General features: G+C 36.4%; 1 protein-coding gene across 7 annotated transcripts in view; it reads left to right on the top strand.

Moving 5' to 3' along the window:
- NBEA (neurobeachin) overlaps positions 1-14860 on the top strand; it is a 467670-nt gene that overhangs the window by 409483 nt on the left and 43327 nt on the right. For all 7 annotated transcript variants that reach the window (XM_039566467.1, XM_039566482.1, XM_039566485.1 and 4 more), the window contains 2 exons: positions 1226-1378; positions 11773-11940. In XM_039566467.1, the coding sequence (XP_039422401.1) occupies positions 1226-1378; positions 11773-11940 (321 nt within the window). The remainder of the gene's footprint in view (positions 1-1225; positions 1379-11772; positions 11941-14860) is intronic.

Consider the following 14860-nt stretch of genomic DNA (forward strand, 5'->3'; position numbering starts at 1 on the left):
AGGTTCAGGCGTGTCTCACTTGGTTAATGTTTTATACTGGTTAGATACTGATTGGCTTTGCATTTTAGTCTAACCTATATTAGTATACCATGATGTAAAGAAGCAATTAAATTGCCTCCCTAAACATACTTAAAATTGTAACAAATACACTTTTTTTTCTTAATAAATTTGAAAGGATGCTTTAAACTGCTCTATTCTCTATGGAGTTGCAGATCAGATTTAATTAGATAAGTTTGTGTCTGCAGTGGGATATTTTTTGCTTCGCATGTCTGCAGCCTTTGAAATGACCACAAAGAGACTCAGGTTTCAGGTGCTGTGTCATCAGTTTTGATCATGTTACACAACTGAATGCCATAATGCTTTTAACAATGCAATTTGGTGAATTTAATCCATATCTGGATATTAGAGAAGAGATAGTGGGATGTAAAGCTTTTTTGTTATTGCAGTTCAACACTTGATGCTAAAATAATAGGAAAAAATAGCGATATTCATTATGTCAAAATGCATTCCTGTTTAGCTGTCCTGGAAATTGGGAAAAACTTCACACCCTAAGTTATCTATAATTTATTATATTTTGCAATTATCGATCTTTGGCATTTTAAGTATCACGTAGTGATACTTAAGTATCATGTGATAATTAATATTAGTGATATTTAAGTATCACATAAATGTTTGAAGGACATTTATTGTACTGATATTTTTCCCTCTGTCTATTCTTGAATTTTTCTTACAGTAGAAAAAAGTCATTCATTGTGTATTATTTTTCCTTATATAGGTAATCAACTTGCCACTTTTTCTCATGCAATTAAAGACTATAGAGAAAGTAAGAGCAAGATACTGTTATATCTTCAAATTTTTCCCTTTTAAGTATTTTTGTTAAATAGTAATTTAAAAATCCAATATATTTTCATATTGAAAGCTTAGCATAAATTTCCTCGTATATATTATTCTGAAGAGGTCTCCTTTACTCATATGCTCTGCCTTTCTAAAGTTGTGCTTTTCATAAAAACAGATATGGGAAAAACAAAAATTGAATATTTAATCATGAGGAATACATTTGACTGTAAGTCAAATAAAGTGGGTTATAAAATTTCTTAAAAAAGGGTGCACAGAAACTTAAGCAAAACCAGGAATGCTTTAATATGTACTACGAGAGATCCTGATTCTGGGAGCACCATTTAGTATCTCAAATGCGAAGCCTCATTGTGTGTTTTCTCCCTGCCAGGAGTTAATTCCAGAATTTTACTACCTACCTGAGATGTTTGTCAACAGTAATGGATATAATCTAGGAATCAGGGAAGATGAAATTGTTGTGAATGACGTTGATCTCCCTCCATGGGCCAAGAAGCCTGAAGACTTCGTCCGTATCAACAGGATGGTAAGCTGTACTTTCATTTAGTCTGGAGGGTTCTGTATTTTAGCAAGCTAACCTAATTCTGTTTTTCATCTCTTTAGAACTAGATTTAGAGAAATAAAATAAAAAGCGAAGGAGAATTTGCAGTCTGTCTTGCTTGACAGAACCCTTTATTTTACAGTGGATTTTCCTTCCATGTACCCAAATTATAGAAAGTTAAATTCAGTTTTTTACTCTCTCATGAGAAAGCATGAGCCTGGTAATACAAGATAGCCTGAAAAATTTATGTCTGTTCCTCCTCACCACCTCTACATCAAAAAATAAAAGAATACTATAAATGCTGATATATTGCAAGCCATCTTGTATTCCTTATTCACCTGATGATATGCACTTCCTGTTCATCAGAGATGAACTGGAAGTGTAGAAATGTGAACATAAGCAAACTGAATCTTTGAAGAAATTTTGCAGAAGAACTGCTCTGATGTAAATCATCATGAGGCCTCCAGAATTTAAGCAGAAAGAACATTTTTGGTATATATATTTTTCTTTAATTTGATAGACAATTATTTTATTATTGATAAAGTTAATACATGTGTATGCTTTTAGTAATTTTTAGAAAGAGCAAGGTATATTCAGATGCTTTGGCCAGCAATACTTCAATTTATGGTTCTGTTCTGGAAATAGTACTTCCTTAAAATGCATATATCCTGTCTTTCTTAAGGAGTCAGTACTGTGATTTCATAAGCTGTGGGTTTCCATACAGTTGCAAAACTGTTCAGTTTATGCTTTATTCCCAAAAGTGCTTTTGTGGTAGCATTGTAAATCTAGCTGTGTTGATTTGTCGGGGTTTTTTTCTGATCAGTTTGGTAATTTAATTTTAAGAACTGTCTATTTAAAGAAAATTGTTCTTCAGGAGTTGATGGAAAAAAAATAGCTCTATGAAGTTCAAAAGAATAGAAGAATATTGAAAAAACAAACTATTCCTAGATGTAGATGATTTAGAAGTATCCTCCATTTAGAAGAATAAGTGGTTTGACATATGTACAACAGTCTCCTAAGGAAGTGATGGCAACCTCATCACTTGAGACATATGAAATGTACTACACAAACCAGGAGAAATGTGTTCTGTCATTGACAGATTAGTCTGTCATTGACTGGAAGAAGCTGGGCAACATTTCTTGGCTGATTCTCTTTTTACCTCATATATTGTAAAATTCTTTTTAAAACCAACTAATTGTCACAGCTGATGGAAGTAAATTCAAGTGCAATTTTGCTAGAAAAGAAGGAGGTGTGCTCAAAGGATCACGGGAGTGTGGGATGTGCAATCACAGGTATATGTCTCTGGAGTGCCTGTGTCACTGTGCAGAGCCCTTTTTTGGGCTGTGGTTGTGGAAAAACCCAAACTGAGCCCAGGCATAAGCACTCTAAAGTTTACCTAGAGGTTTAGTTTTGACATCTGAAAGAACAGAAGTGTGATTCCTTGGTGAAAAAGGAGAAGCAAGCTGCCACCTATTGGGAGATATAATGAGAGATGCATATTAAGGACCCCCATTCTTAAATTTTGTAAAGAATCTTCCTTGTATCTTAAATTGCATTTTATTATCTTTTCTTTCCACAATGTTGGAAAGGATAAAGGCACTATGTGATAAGAGATCACCTGAAGAAAAGCTTAAGCTTTAGTTTATTTAATTTCCCTTGTGCAATTTCTGCTTTCTAGAAAGTAGCAGAGCAGCTCTCCACAGAAAAGTTTTGTGCTGTTGAAGAAAACAGCTGCTTACACAAATTTAGAGTATAGCATTTCAGCCTCTGTAGAACTACAGGACTTGACAGTGAGGTAATTACTGATCCACATGTGTGTAAGTGTGCTCAGACTGCCAGGAGACAGACAAACTGATGAAGACTAGAGTAGTAGTATAATTACAGGCTTCAACTAATGGAGTACTTTGCAGATTCTAAAATCAAAAATGATCACCCATTTGTATCAGACCCTTCCTCTACTGTTTTCTAGCCCTTTCCCCACAGATGTGAGCATTATGCTATTCTTACACAGTTTTACCAGGAGGCAGTTTCTGCATGGCCTTTATTCACCCCATCACCTACTTTTAGCAAGAGCATGATCAGTAGCTAAAATTCATCTCTACACAGATACATGCTATCTTCAAATGAGCAGTCTGAGGAAGTTTGCAAATGATAATAAAATTAGGAACTGCCTACAAAACAGGAGAAAGAAGCATAGCTTTATTTGAATTAGATGCAGAAAATAGACTGAAAATCACCTTGGGAGGAAAGAATTAAAAGATAATAAGGAGCAGAAGTGTGGAAACAAAAGCAGAGCAAGGTAGGGGTGACAATGAACAGCAATTAGATTAGATAAAACTCTGTTATTCTATGTCCACCAGAAATAAGTGTATTTTGATGCAATCTATGGAGAATCATTGCATCACTGAGGAAGTATACAGTTGTACCTGTCTATGGTCCTTCTGAGACTGCACCTGGAATATTGGATTCACTTCTGGGTGACTAGAAAACAGAAATATTCACATTTGGATGGAGTTCAGAGGATAAAAGCAAAGTGAATAACTTTGGGAGTTTAAAGAGCATGATATATGCATAGTATTTTACAAAGCTTATTATGAAGAGCAAGTAGCTAAAGAAGGATAATCCTTTTCATAAAAATGCTGATAGTATGTGTAGTAAGCAGTAATGGAATTACATTTTGAAAATGTAATAATTTGAATGTGTCATAATTTTTCAGAAAAAATTCCTCATGTAGGCTTTTTGTTAACACATACAACAAATCTGCTGGTACCCTGTCTTTTTGGTCACTACAATGGAACTGGTCAAAGGAACAAATACAAAGGGATTGGAAAGTTTGACATTCCCTACCTAATGTCTGATTCCATTATCTGAACCGGCCAGCAGATGTATTATTCAGTTAGGTCATCCCCAGGCCAGGCTTTGGCTGTTATACAAGAATCTATCTTGAGGAAAAAAACCAGCCTGGGTGTGATGCTGACGTGTAAAACACAGCAAGCTTGTGCAAGCCTGGAATTTCTACAGCAACTTAGCAAAGCAAGAAGAGAATATGTTTACAGAAAACTAAGGAATATTTCAAGGGTTATCCTGATCCCTTATTTAATAAAATCAGCAGTAGTAATTTCATTTCAGTGGGAAGAATCCTGTGTGGTACTGCATGACATACTGTGGGATCTTTTTTTTCCCTAGCCGACACTGTTTTCTTCTGTTCATATTTTCTTCTCTTTTTTTGTGCTTTCTGCAGGCATATATTATGTGTAATTTTATGTGGGAGTAAATACAAATCCTTCTATACTACTTGCACATTTATGAATGTAAACATTTTCTTTAAGTCATAGCAAGAATTCCAGCATTTCATCCTGATACTTACCAAAGAAAACACAGAACAGCCTAGGAAACATCACAGAGGCACAGTGTCATAAATCAACACAGTTTAACCAACTGGTTAACAAGCTTTACTAAAATTCTGTGCAATTGGATAAATAGCAGGCAGGGGGTTTGATTTTTTTAATCATTTGATTGTTCAGCTGGGTGTTTTACACTTCAAACTAAATACAGAAGTGGCAGTGGAAATGATTTTCCATCAAAAGAGATTCCTTTAAACTTGTAAAAATTAGACTTATTATAAAGACTGGAAAAGACATTCAGTCAAGTTACTTTTAAGACCTATTACAGTATCTTCTAAAACATTCCATGTATGCTTCAGGGATTGTTGTAGCAGTTTTATTTATCTGTACAAAGCTAGACTGATTACTATGGAGTTACTCATGAAACATTAATAAAGCACTATGTTCAATGCTAACATGATTATGGTCTGACCTCAGCAATGGTACAAAGGACAGAGGCAGAAAGTGTCCCTGATAACATTACCCTAATGCTGGGCTCATCAATCATAATCTCCCAGTTTACCAGGGACAAAAAAAATCCACGCATAAAACCTTCCACAGATGTGCATCTGTAGTCCTACTCAGCCTCTCAGTCCCCACAGACTCAGAGCAGTCCTGAGAGCCAGAAATAGAACAGACTCAGTCAGTAAGTCAAGCATGTTAAATCAAGGCAGGGAACACCACTGTGAAACACTGAAGTACAGCTTTTATAATAAGCATTCTTTAGTTTTGAAACAAAAGATGCAAGATTGTGTAATTCAAAGGTAATTATAATGATATTTTCATTATGGCTTATGCACATATTAAATTACAAATTGCAGTGCTGAGTAAAATGTATTCACTATAAATTATATTTTTGAGAGAGTAAACAGTGGCCTGTTTTTGTTACACATTTTTTGTTCCTATTATATAACCATTACTAAGATTGAATTTTCCTTCTGTCTCTAAAATGATTTATTTGCACTCGTCAGCTGCCAATTGCATTTTTCTACGATTCCCTGTCCATTCAGAAGCATGCATAGTATTTCATAATTAAAAAGCTTCTTGAATAGTCATTAGAAATATCTAGTATGAAGTCTCTCTTCTAAGAGAATCTGGAAGATCTTTTCCTCCTCACCATTCAGCAGCAGTTGACATTTCTTTTCTACTAGATAAGCAGTAGATAAGCCTTGATATTACTTGCTTGGAAGTAGCTGGGATTTTATTTTGTGTACTGCCAAGGTTATGCAATTAAAACTTATTCAGGCTAAAGGGATTTCAATCTACTTCAGATTTTTCAATCACTTTTAGCAGTGATTTTTTTTTTAATTTGCTATATTGCTGAAGAATTTTATTTCTATCTTGAAGACGTTTACGTAAAGGACCAGTTTCTCTGCAGATATCCCTGAATAACCCAAATCTGCATAACGTGCTTCTGTGTCACTTCTATTAAAATATTACTTTGCTTAAATGAATGTAGCTAATCTCAGATAGCAGTGTTGCCTGAAATATTTCATGAAAGTCAAAGATTTCACTTTGATAGTCAGTGCAAGGAATGGTAGCTGAGGAAGAGAAATATTTGGTGGAGAGAATCTGCAATTGGCTGCAGAGGAGCACAGATGTGAGAGGAGAGGAGAGAAACCCAGCTCACAGGCTGAAATGGCTGATGGTCTGGTTTTGAGCTGATCTGTAAGACCAAACTGTCTCAGAATAATGATAAGAAAATATCTTTAAATATACTAAATATAATTTAGTAGCAAGATGGAAAGCTTTTTGGAGAGACAGACAGCATATAGATATAGAGGGCAAGGAAGCAAGGCAGGAACTGCAGAAAGAGGAGGTGCAACCAGGGTCCAGACAAGGGGCAACATCAGAGCTTTCCACTTCTCTGGTGACAAAAAAATACCTGGATAGCACAAAAGATTGTGCTGTAAAGAGGTTGGAATAGCATATTTTATAAATCCGGAACTTCCAGTAATTTTACATGGCACATAGTCTATATTACAATAAATACCACTGCCTCCTACTGACATGTCTGTGAAAAATACTTTTAACATCAAATTAGGATGAGCATAGGGGAAAGTGTGCAGCGTTCATAAAGGTCAGAAAAGAGCTACAGTAAGCAGTAATTTGGTTTATATTAACTTTATTGAGTTTAAACATCAACTCACTAATGCCTCTTTCTATTTTACAACAGCTACAGGTCAGATTTTCAGCCTGTGGAACATGTGTGCATACACTTGCCTGCAAACACACAAACGCCACAAAATATGTATACACTAGATGTATAATAATGCTTGTGATTTACCTATTAGCAATAAAAGTCACTCCACTGGAAATAGTAACATGATGATAAACTCCTTCCTTAAAACAAAACTCATGAAAAAACTTGACTGGAATGTTGCTGTTTGAAAATTAAGCCCTAATAACAGTTCAAACAAGTTCATTTTGGGAGTGGCTGAGTAAAACCCTCTTTTGTGTACATTTTTATTATAATAGACAACAAGGTGGACATTAGCTCATTTCTGTTTAACTGTAAGAATCTTTAAAAACCATATTACACATTATATAAATATTACATAATTATATAAGTAATAATCATTATTTCTTTAAAAGAAAAAGGTTTCTTATAGTTCATATGAAAAAATGCTTAGAAAATTAAAGCCCCCAAAATAATTTAAATCCAAAGTGCTGATCTTTATGGCCATCACCAGCCTATTTTAAGGATATAGTTATCTTTTTCTGTGTGTTTTTCCTACTGTACCTACAAATTATGTTTTATACAAAAAATTCCCTTGCCCTATTCCCTACTGAGCATTGCTTATTCTTGAGAAACCAAACAATGTACTGTTGACAGTGAGCAGCTCATAAATTTTCAGGAGGCACTTACATGGAGGGGGAGTAGCCTGTGCATTAGAGAAAATTAGGGAGAGGATTCTGCAAGTATCACATGAGTAGCATTGCAGAAGTACTTGGAAGAAACGGCAGCAAACCAGGTCAGACCTGATATAAGAAGGTTTCCCCTGACTAAAATAAATCCAGATTATAAAGCCTTGACCCACTGTGGGCCAGGTGGGACTTTGTACTATTTTGGTGGCCTGTTCTTGAGGGCACTGTTCCTGTTTTTTGTGCCCAGTGCCATACTCTACAGGATGCCCCGACTGGGAGACCGGGAACATCACACAGCACTAATTGCATATTGCAGCTGGGGGCTGTGCAGTGCTGAGGCACATGAAAAGCCATTCTTCTTCACAGATCTGGCTCCTCTCCCCACCTTCTACTCTGGTCCTTTCCCTAAATTCTTCACCACACCAGTGTTACACCACACAGCTCTTCTGAAATATATATGGTTCAAAATAATTAAATTCCCTTGCTACAAATTTCCTCAAGGTTTCTTCAAGAAACTGAGGTTCTTCCCCAAGGAATTAAGGACCATTATACCTGTAAACATAGTAAAATAAATCTGTTTAAAGAACTGGAGACAAAGACATGATATGCAGCTGTTAAAAAGTAGCTAATTTAATAAGTTATTAAATAACCATTAATCCATGTGAAATAGAAGTTCTCCAAACCTGCTGGGGTCAGTAAGACCTTCTCTAGAATGAAAAGCTGCTGAGTAAAGGCTGGTCATGCACGTGGAAACTGCCTCAGGGAAATATACGTGTTCAACTCTCTTAACTCTTCTAACTTGAAAGGTCAAAAAAAGTGTAATCCCTCTTGTGAGCAAGACTGACAAACTTCTAACAATGGACAAGGTACTCAAGGTACTTTTTACCTTAGTCTTCAATGGAAACCTCTCTTCCCACACCTTTTGAGTGGCTAGACTGCAAGATGGGGACTCAGGGAGCAGAGTCCCTCCCACTTTAAGACAAGATCATCTCTGTGGCCACCAGAGGAACCTGAACATGCATGAAAGTCTATGGCACCTGATGAGCTGCATCCCAGAGTCCTGAGGGAGTCAGCTGATGTAGTTGTCAAGCCACTCTCCATGAAATGTCATGGCAGTCAGGAGCAGTCCCTGGTGATTGGAAAAAGGACAACATTACTTCCATTTTTAAAAAGGGTAGAAAGGAGGACCTGGGAACTACTGACCACTTCACCTCTATGCCTGGGAAGGCCATGGAATAGATCCTCCTACAAGCTGTGCTAAGGCACATGGAGGGCAGGGAGTGATTCGGGACAGCCAACACAGGTTCCCCAAGTGAAAATCCTTCCTGACCAACCTAGTGGCCTTCTATGATGGAGTGACTACATCAGTGGACAAGGGAAGGGCTGCAGGTGTCATCTGTCTGGACTTGTGTAAGGCTTTCGACACTGTCCCTTGCAACATCCTTCTCTCTAAACTGGTGAGAGATGGATTTGATGGGTGGACTTTTCAGTGGATAAGGAATTGATTGGACAGTTGCATCCAGAGGATAGTGGTCAGCAGCTCATTGTCCACATAGACATCAATGACAAGTGGTGGTCTGCACCAGGATCAGTACTATTTAATATCTTCAGCAATGACATAAACAGAAGGATTGAGTGCACCCTCAGCAGATTTGCAGATGGTACCAAGCTGAGTGGTGTGGTTGACACACCTGAGGGCTGGGATATCATCCAGAGAGACCAGAACAAGTATGAGAAGTGGCCCATGGGAATCTCATGAGGTTCAACAGGACCAAGTACAAGGTACTGCACCTGGATGAGAACAATCCACACAGTCAGGGGGATAAGCAGATGGAGAGCAGCCCTGCCAAGAAGGACATGGGGATGCTGGTGGATAAGAGACTGGACATGAGCCAATAAAGTCTGCCTGTAGGTTGGAAGGTCAACCTCATCCTAGGCTGCCTTAAAACCAGTGTAAGCAGCAGGTCAAGGGAAATGTTTCTGCCCTTCTGCTCTGCTCTGGAGACATCCCACCTGGACTGCTGTGTCCAATTCTGGGGTCCTCAGGAAGGACATGGACCTGTTAGAGTGGGTCTACAGGAGGGTCACAAAGATGACTGGGGTCTGGATCATCTCTCTATGAAGACAGGCTGAGAGAGCTGGGATTGTCCAGCGATGAGCAGAGAAGGCTCTAGGGAGACCTTATTGTGACTTTTCAGTACTTAAAGTGGCCTATGAGAAAGACGGGGACAAACTTTTCTAGGAGAACTTGTTGAGATATGACAGCAGGTAATGGCTTTAAGTGAAAAGAAGATAGATTCAGACAAGATATAAGGAAGAAATTTTTTTTTAGTCAGGGTGGTGAAAAACTGGAGCAAGTTGCCTAGAGATATGGTGAATGTCCCATCTCTGGGAACATTCAAGGTTGGGCAGGCTCTGAGCAACCTGGAGTAGTTGAATATGTCCCTGTTCATTGCAGTGGGGTTGTAAATGACCTTTTAAGGTCCCTTCCAACTCAAACTGTCCGATGGTTCCATGCTCTGTGATTCTAACACCAGTGAGAGGATGTTAGATGAGAAAAGGGTGAAATATACTCATTTAACCCAAGCATCAATTTTTTTCAAGTGTACTGACTGACCTTTGAGTAATCAAATGTTCTGCTGTTTTCAGGAAATTCTCTTAATATTCTAGAAATAAAAATGCTAATTTTGACCAAAGGAAATGCCTAATAATTTTTTTGTTAATTATGTGTTAATAAATAAATCATATATACAGATCAAAAGAAACTTTAAATATGCAGAGTTCAGACGCTCAAGAGAACTCTTAGGCTGATTGCTGTAAATTGATTTGAGGTGGATGCTAGAAAGATAACTGGCTTTAAATTCTAAATTCCTAAAAAACTTTATTACACATAAAAGGAACATTAAAAACTGAGCATTTAAAAGTAAGGAAATGCTTTACTGGTAGTTGCTGTGGCATACTTAATTTTATCTGTGCATGCTAGCATCCTGCACTCTAACTGAGGTAAAAGTCCAATGGAAAAGATTATATGGAATTATGTAGTTGCTGACTGTATCATGTTGTACATGCACAGTACAATATAATTAAGGATATGGTATTTTTAAATTATTTATTGAGAGGCATGCTTTATAAAATAAATAGTATTAGTTTAATAGTATTTAGTATTAAGCCAATGTTAATGGTATTTTAATAATATTGCATTATGCATATGATGGCTTCTGATTTTGAAAAGGAAACAGCAAAATTTTGTATGGTTGTCTGCAACATCTCTTTAAAGCTTTTTATGGTATGCTGAACTTAAGCCCTTGAAAACTGAGCTACGTGTCAGCTCTTAAGCCTGAGCCTTTCCATCCATTTTCATCAGAGATAATAGTCACTGGTTTCGAGAGAAAAGGGTCCCACCTTTTTTGGTGGAAACCAAAAATGTTTTCCACCAAAGCACAGAGAATTCCTTTTCCATGAGGAGCATTATAGGGAAAATCTCTGTGGAATGGTTGCATGATGACCCAGGCATGGTTTGCTTTGTTTGAGGCTATTCTTGTCGGGTGGTGAGGAGGGAGCTGCTGCCAGTGAACAGGGCATGGCATGGTACTACAGTGTCTGATGCAGTTCTGAAGCAGTCTCCTTTTGATTTTAATGAACAAAATGAATAATCTTTTCCCAAAGTTTATCAGCTTGTAAAATCTGAAATTTCCTCAGGGAGACATGAAGCTCTGTCCTAGTTGGGAAGTGTTTGTGCTGAGTAGTGGCACTGTGATAAAAAAATGGATTAATTTCCATTTTAGATTTAAGACTGATTATAACTAGTTTGAAAATTAGTTGGAAGACTGTTTTTTAATTTTTTTTTCCCAGTTCCATTTTTTTTTGACAAATTACCTAACTTACTTGAAAAGCCCAGAAATTATTAAAAGCCTTGCAGCTAGGAGAAACCCTGTAGCTGAGAAGAAAATTAGCATGATATAAAGGTGAAGGAAAAGAGAATGTCTTTTTAGTGCTTCTCTCAATAGAATAAGTTACATTTTCTAATGTTTGAAAGATTTCAAATATATCAAATAAGCCTGAAGAGAAAATATAATTATGCCCACTATGTTTTCTCAGTTACTTCCTAATCCTGAATTTCACTTGCAGGCCCTGGAAAGTGAGTTTGTATCATGTCAACTTCATCAGTGGATTGACCTTATATTTGGCTACAAGCAACGAGGACCAGAAGCTGTGCGTGCACTCAACGTTTTCCACTACCTAACATACGAAGGCTCTGTGAACCTGGACAGTATCACTGATCCTGTCCTCAGGGAGGTAGGTGTTTACTGTCATTTCATGCTAAGAACTGCTGTCATCTCACAAGAAATGGTACTTTTCCTATCTTTCACTGCTGGAGAAAATGGATGTGTTTGACTTGATTCAGAATTTAGTCCCCAGGTGACTTCAGAAGCAAGTATGAATAAACTAGGAATAAAACAAATGATCCTAACAGATTTAATATTCAGTTATAGTGTGGGAAACTATAATGCAATGTATATTCTGTAATATAGTGTCTGCTACATTTTATAATTTACTTGTATTAGGTTCACTTAGTAGAACTGAAAAACTGGAAAAAAACCCTGCATCATAGTCATAAGGAGAAAAAATCTAACTTTTACAGCCAGATGATGGTGAGAATATGTGTCTGAGAAAGAATTTATTTGCTAGAGTGACAGAGCAGCAAATATTCAGATTACTTTTAATCCCATAAAGTATAATCAAACTGTTAAGAAAATAGATGTTTCCTATGTGCTGTGCATTCAAGTATTTGTTTGTATATATGCATGAATGAAATATATATATATTTACAAATACATACAAATGAGTGTTTTAAATGAATCAGTAATTTTTTAAAAAAATTTTCTATGTTTCCTGATATGTTTCCTTCCAGTGACTCTGTTTGTTTTCACGAAGACTAGTAATGTCAATGATGGTTTTCTAGTACCTATTAATTTGAATATTGATTTCCTAGTATCATTCATTTGTTGGCTAAAACAATTGGAATTTGGTGAAAAGTGTGAAGAAGCAACAGCTGCTAGATGAGTACTGCTGTGATGAAGCTCTACACATAATCTTCCATTCCCCCAGATAGATGCCATCTGCTGTATGCAAAACAGTAATAATATACTTTGCCAGGAAATGGGGGTTTGTTTGTTTGTTTGTTTGTTTGTTTCCAATCTTGGAGACAGAAATCTACACATTTCAGAAAGAAGTAGATTCTAGAAAGCATTAATTCAGCTAACTATTGAGTTTTGTCATGTTTTATTTATTTATTTATTTACTTACTTATTTTAGCAGTGCATTGCTGAGTTCTGTTATGTTTGGTGATTTTTTAGGAGCAGAACTAAAAACCTTTCAGACCCCAGGATTCCTAGAACTTGGATTTTCACTGTATGCACTGCAAAGCTTAGATTTTCTAAACAATTAATATTTGCTGTTTTAAGATTGGCCAGAATTGCTTTGATTTGCCCTGCCTCAAATTTTAATGGTGACATCTACATAATGGTTTTCTGGATTTAAAACTTTGAGCACGAGAAGAGTCATGCTCTCCTAGAGATAAGAAGAAGCAATGCTTTTTAAAGTATAAAACAGGTGTCAAGCATCATGAGTACAAGGGATTTGCATGGCTTAGGGTCCTGATCTTCATGGGCAGACTCCTATGTCTTGACTTTAAGGGTCTATTCCCACAGGGCAGCTTGTAGGATTGAGGTCTATCTGTCTGTCTGTGCACCTTATTTAACATCTTATGACATGATGAGATTCTTCAGCTGTCCTGTGGCTCTACTTGCATGCATAACTTGTCATCAGAAATTTAAGAAAATTCATGGAGATGTTTTTGTTCACTCACTTGTACATCTAACCCATGCCCTTTAAGTCAATAACATATAAACCTCTTAGGCAATTTACACCATGTAAATTTCTAAAAGCACAACTTAATATTCATTTCCACAAGTTAGATTTGTAAATAAATCAAGTTAGATTTGTAAATAAAATTCATTGTTAGCAGTGAGAAGGCAAAACTACTAGAAAAAAATAAACCCTCCTTATTTTTGTTATACATAGATAACAAAGTTGTGTGCAACTATTTAAAAATAGGATGCTTTCTCCTCCAAGAGATTTCAGGATTGTTGATTTTTGGTTTGTCATAAGAAGGTTAAAAAAATACTTTTAATTAATTTTTAATCAGAATTTACGGTATGTGTTTAAATATAGATAGATTTAGACCTGCTTTCTGTTTTCCTGGGCTCTATTTATGAAACTGTTAACAGACATTCTCTGGCCAATAATAAAGCATTTGACATCTTGGTGATATAGAGGACTATGTATTTGATTGTAATATTTCTATTACAAGTACATATGATGGGCTTTTTGCTTTTTTGTTGTTGTTTGATTTGTGTTTGTTTGGGTCTGTTTGACTTTATTCTGGCTTTTGGTAAATATTCCAGAAAATAAATTAAAAGCAAAAAGGTATTTTAAAGTCCACTGAAGATCCCTTGTAAACACAGAAATGGAAGGATAAGAACATTAGCACCTTTAAAAATAGTGATAGCAATTGTTTATCATATTTTACAATGGCAAGTGGTGGTATCTGGCATTTTAATTTATAAACACTGCAATTTAGAATTAATTGCACTCTGCAGTTACCCAGCAAAAAGCATCTCTCAGTATTCAAATGCTCTTGATGTTTATTTTGTAAATAAACTAAAATATTGTGGTCCTGTGTCACAGAAGGTGGTGAATGTTCTCAATAAAAGGCTGTAAAATAAGTCAATCAATACAACCTTATCGGCAGCAGCCATTATCAGACTAGTGGGCTCAAGCATGGCAGTAACTGTGGCCATAACTAATTTCATATTGAACTGAGTCCCAGCTGAATCTATCCAGTGAAATAAGTCTCCAAATAAAAAATACCCTCCCATTTAGGTCTGAGCTGATTGAAAGACATAATTTATAAAGGTAGAGCCCTGTGACCTGTTTATGCTATACCTTGGCCCTTTCACCCTTTGCTTGAGCACCTCACTTTACCACTAAAAAATATGTTCTTAGCTTTCTGTGAAGAATGTTAAAGAAGTCACTTCAATAGTCATCTATCTATCAAAAACTATTCAGGAGTGGAAGAATTGATCCCTGCTATTCCTTACATCTTTCCCATATGCTTTGGGAACTCTCCAAGAAATCTCTACTGTTTAACACC

Source organism: Corvus cornix, chromosome 1 (assembly GCF_000738735.6).
Source record: "Corvus cornix cornix isolate S_Up_H32 chromosome 1, ASM73873v5, whole genome shotgun sequence".
NCBI classification, from domain to species: domain Eukaryota; kingdom Metazoa; phylum Chordata; class Aves; order Passeriformes; family Corvidae; genus Corvus; species Corvus cornix.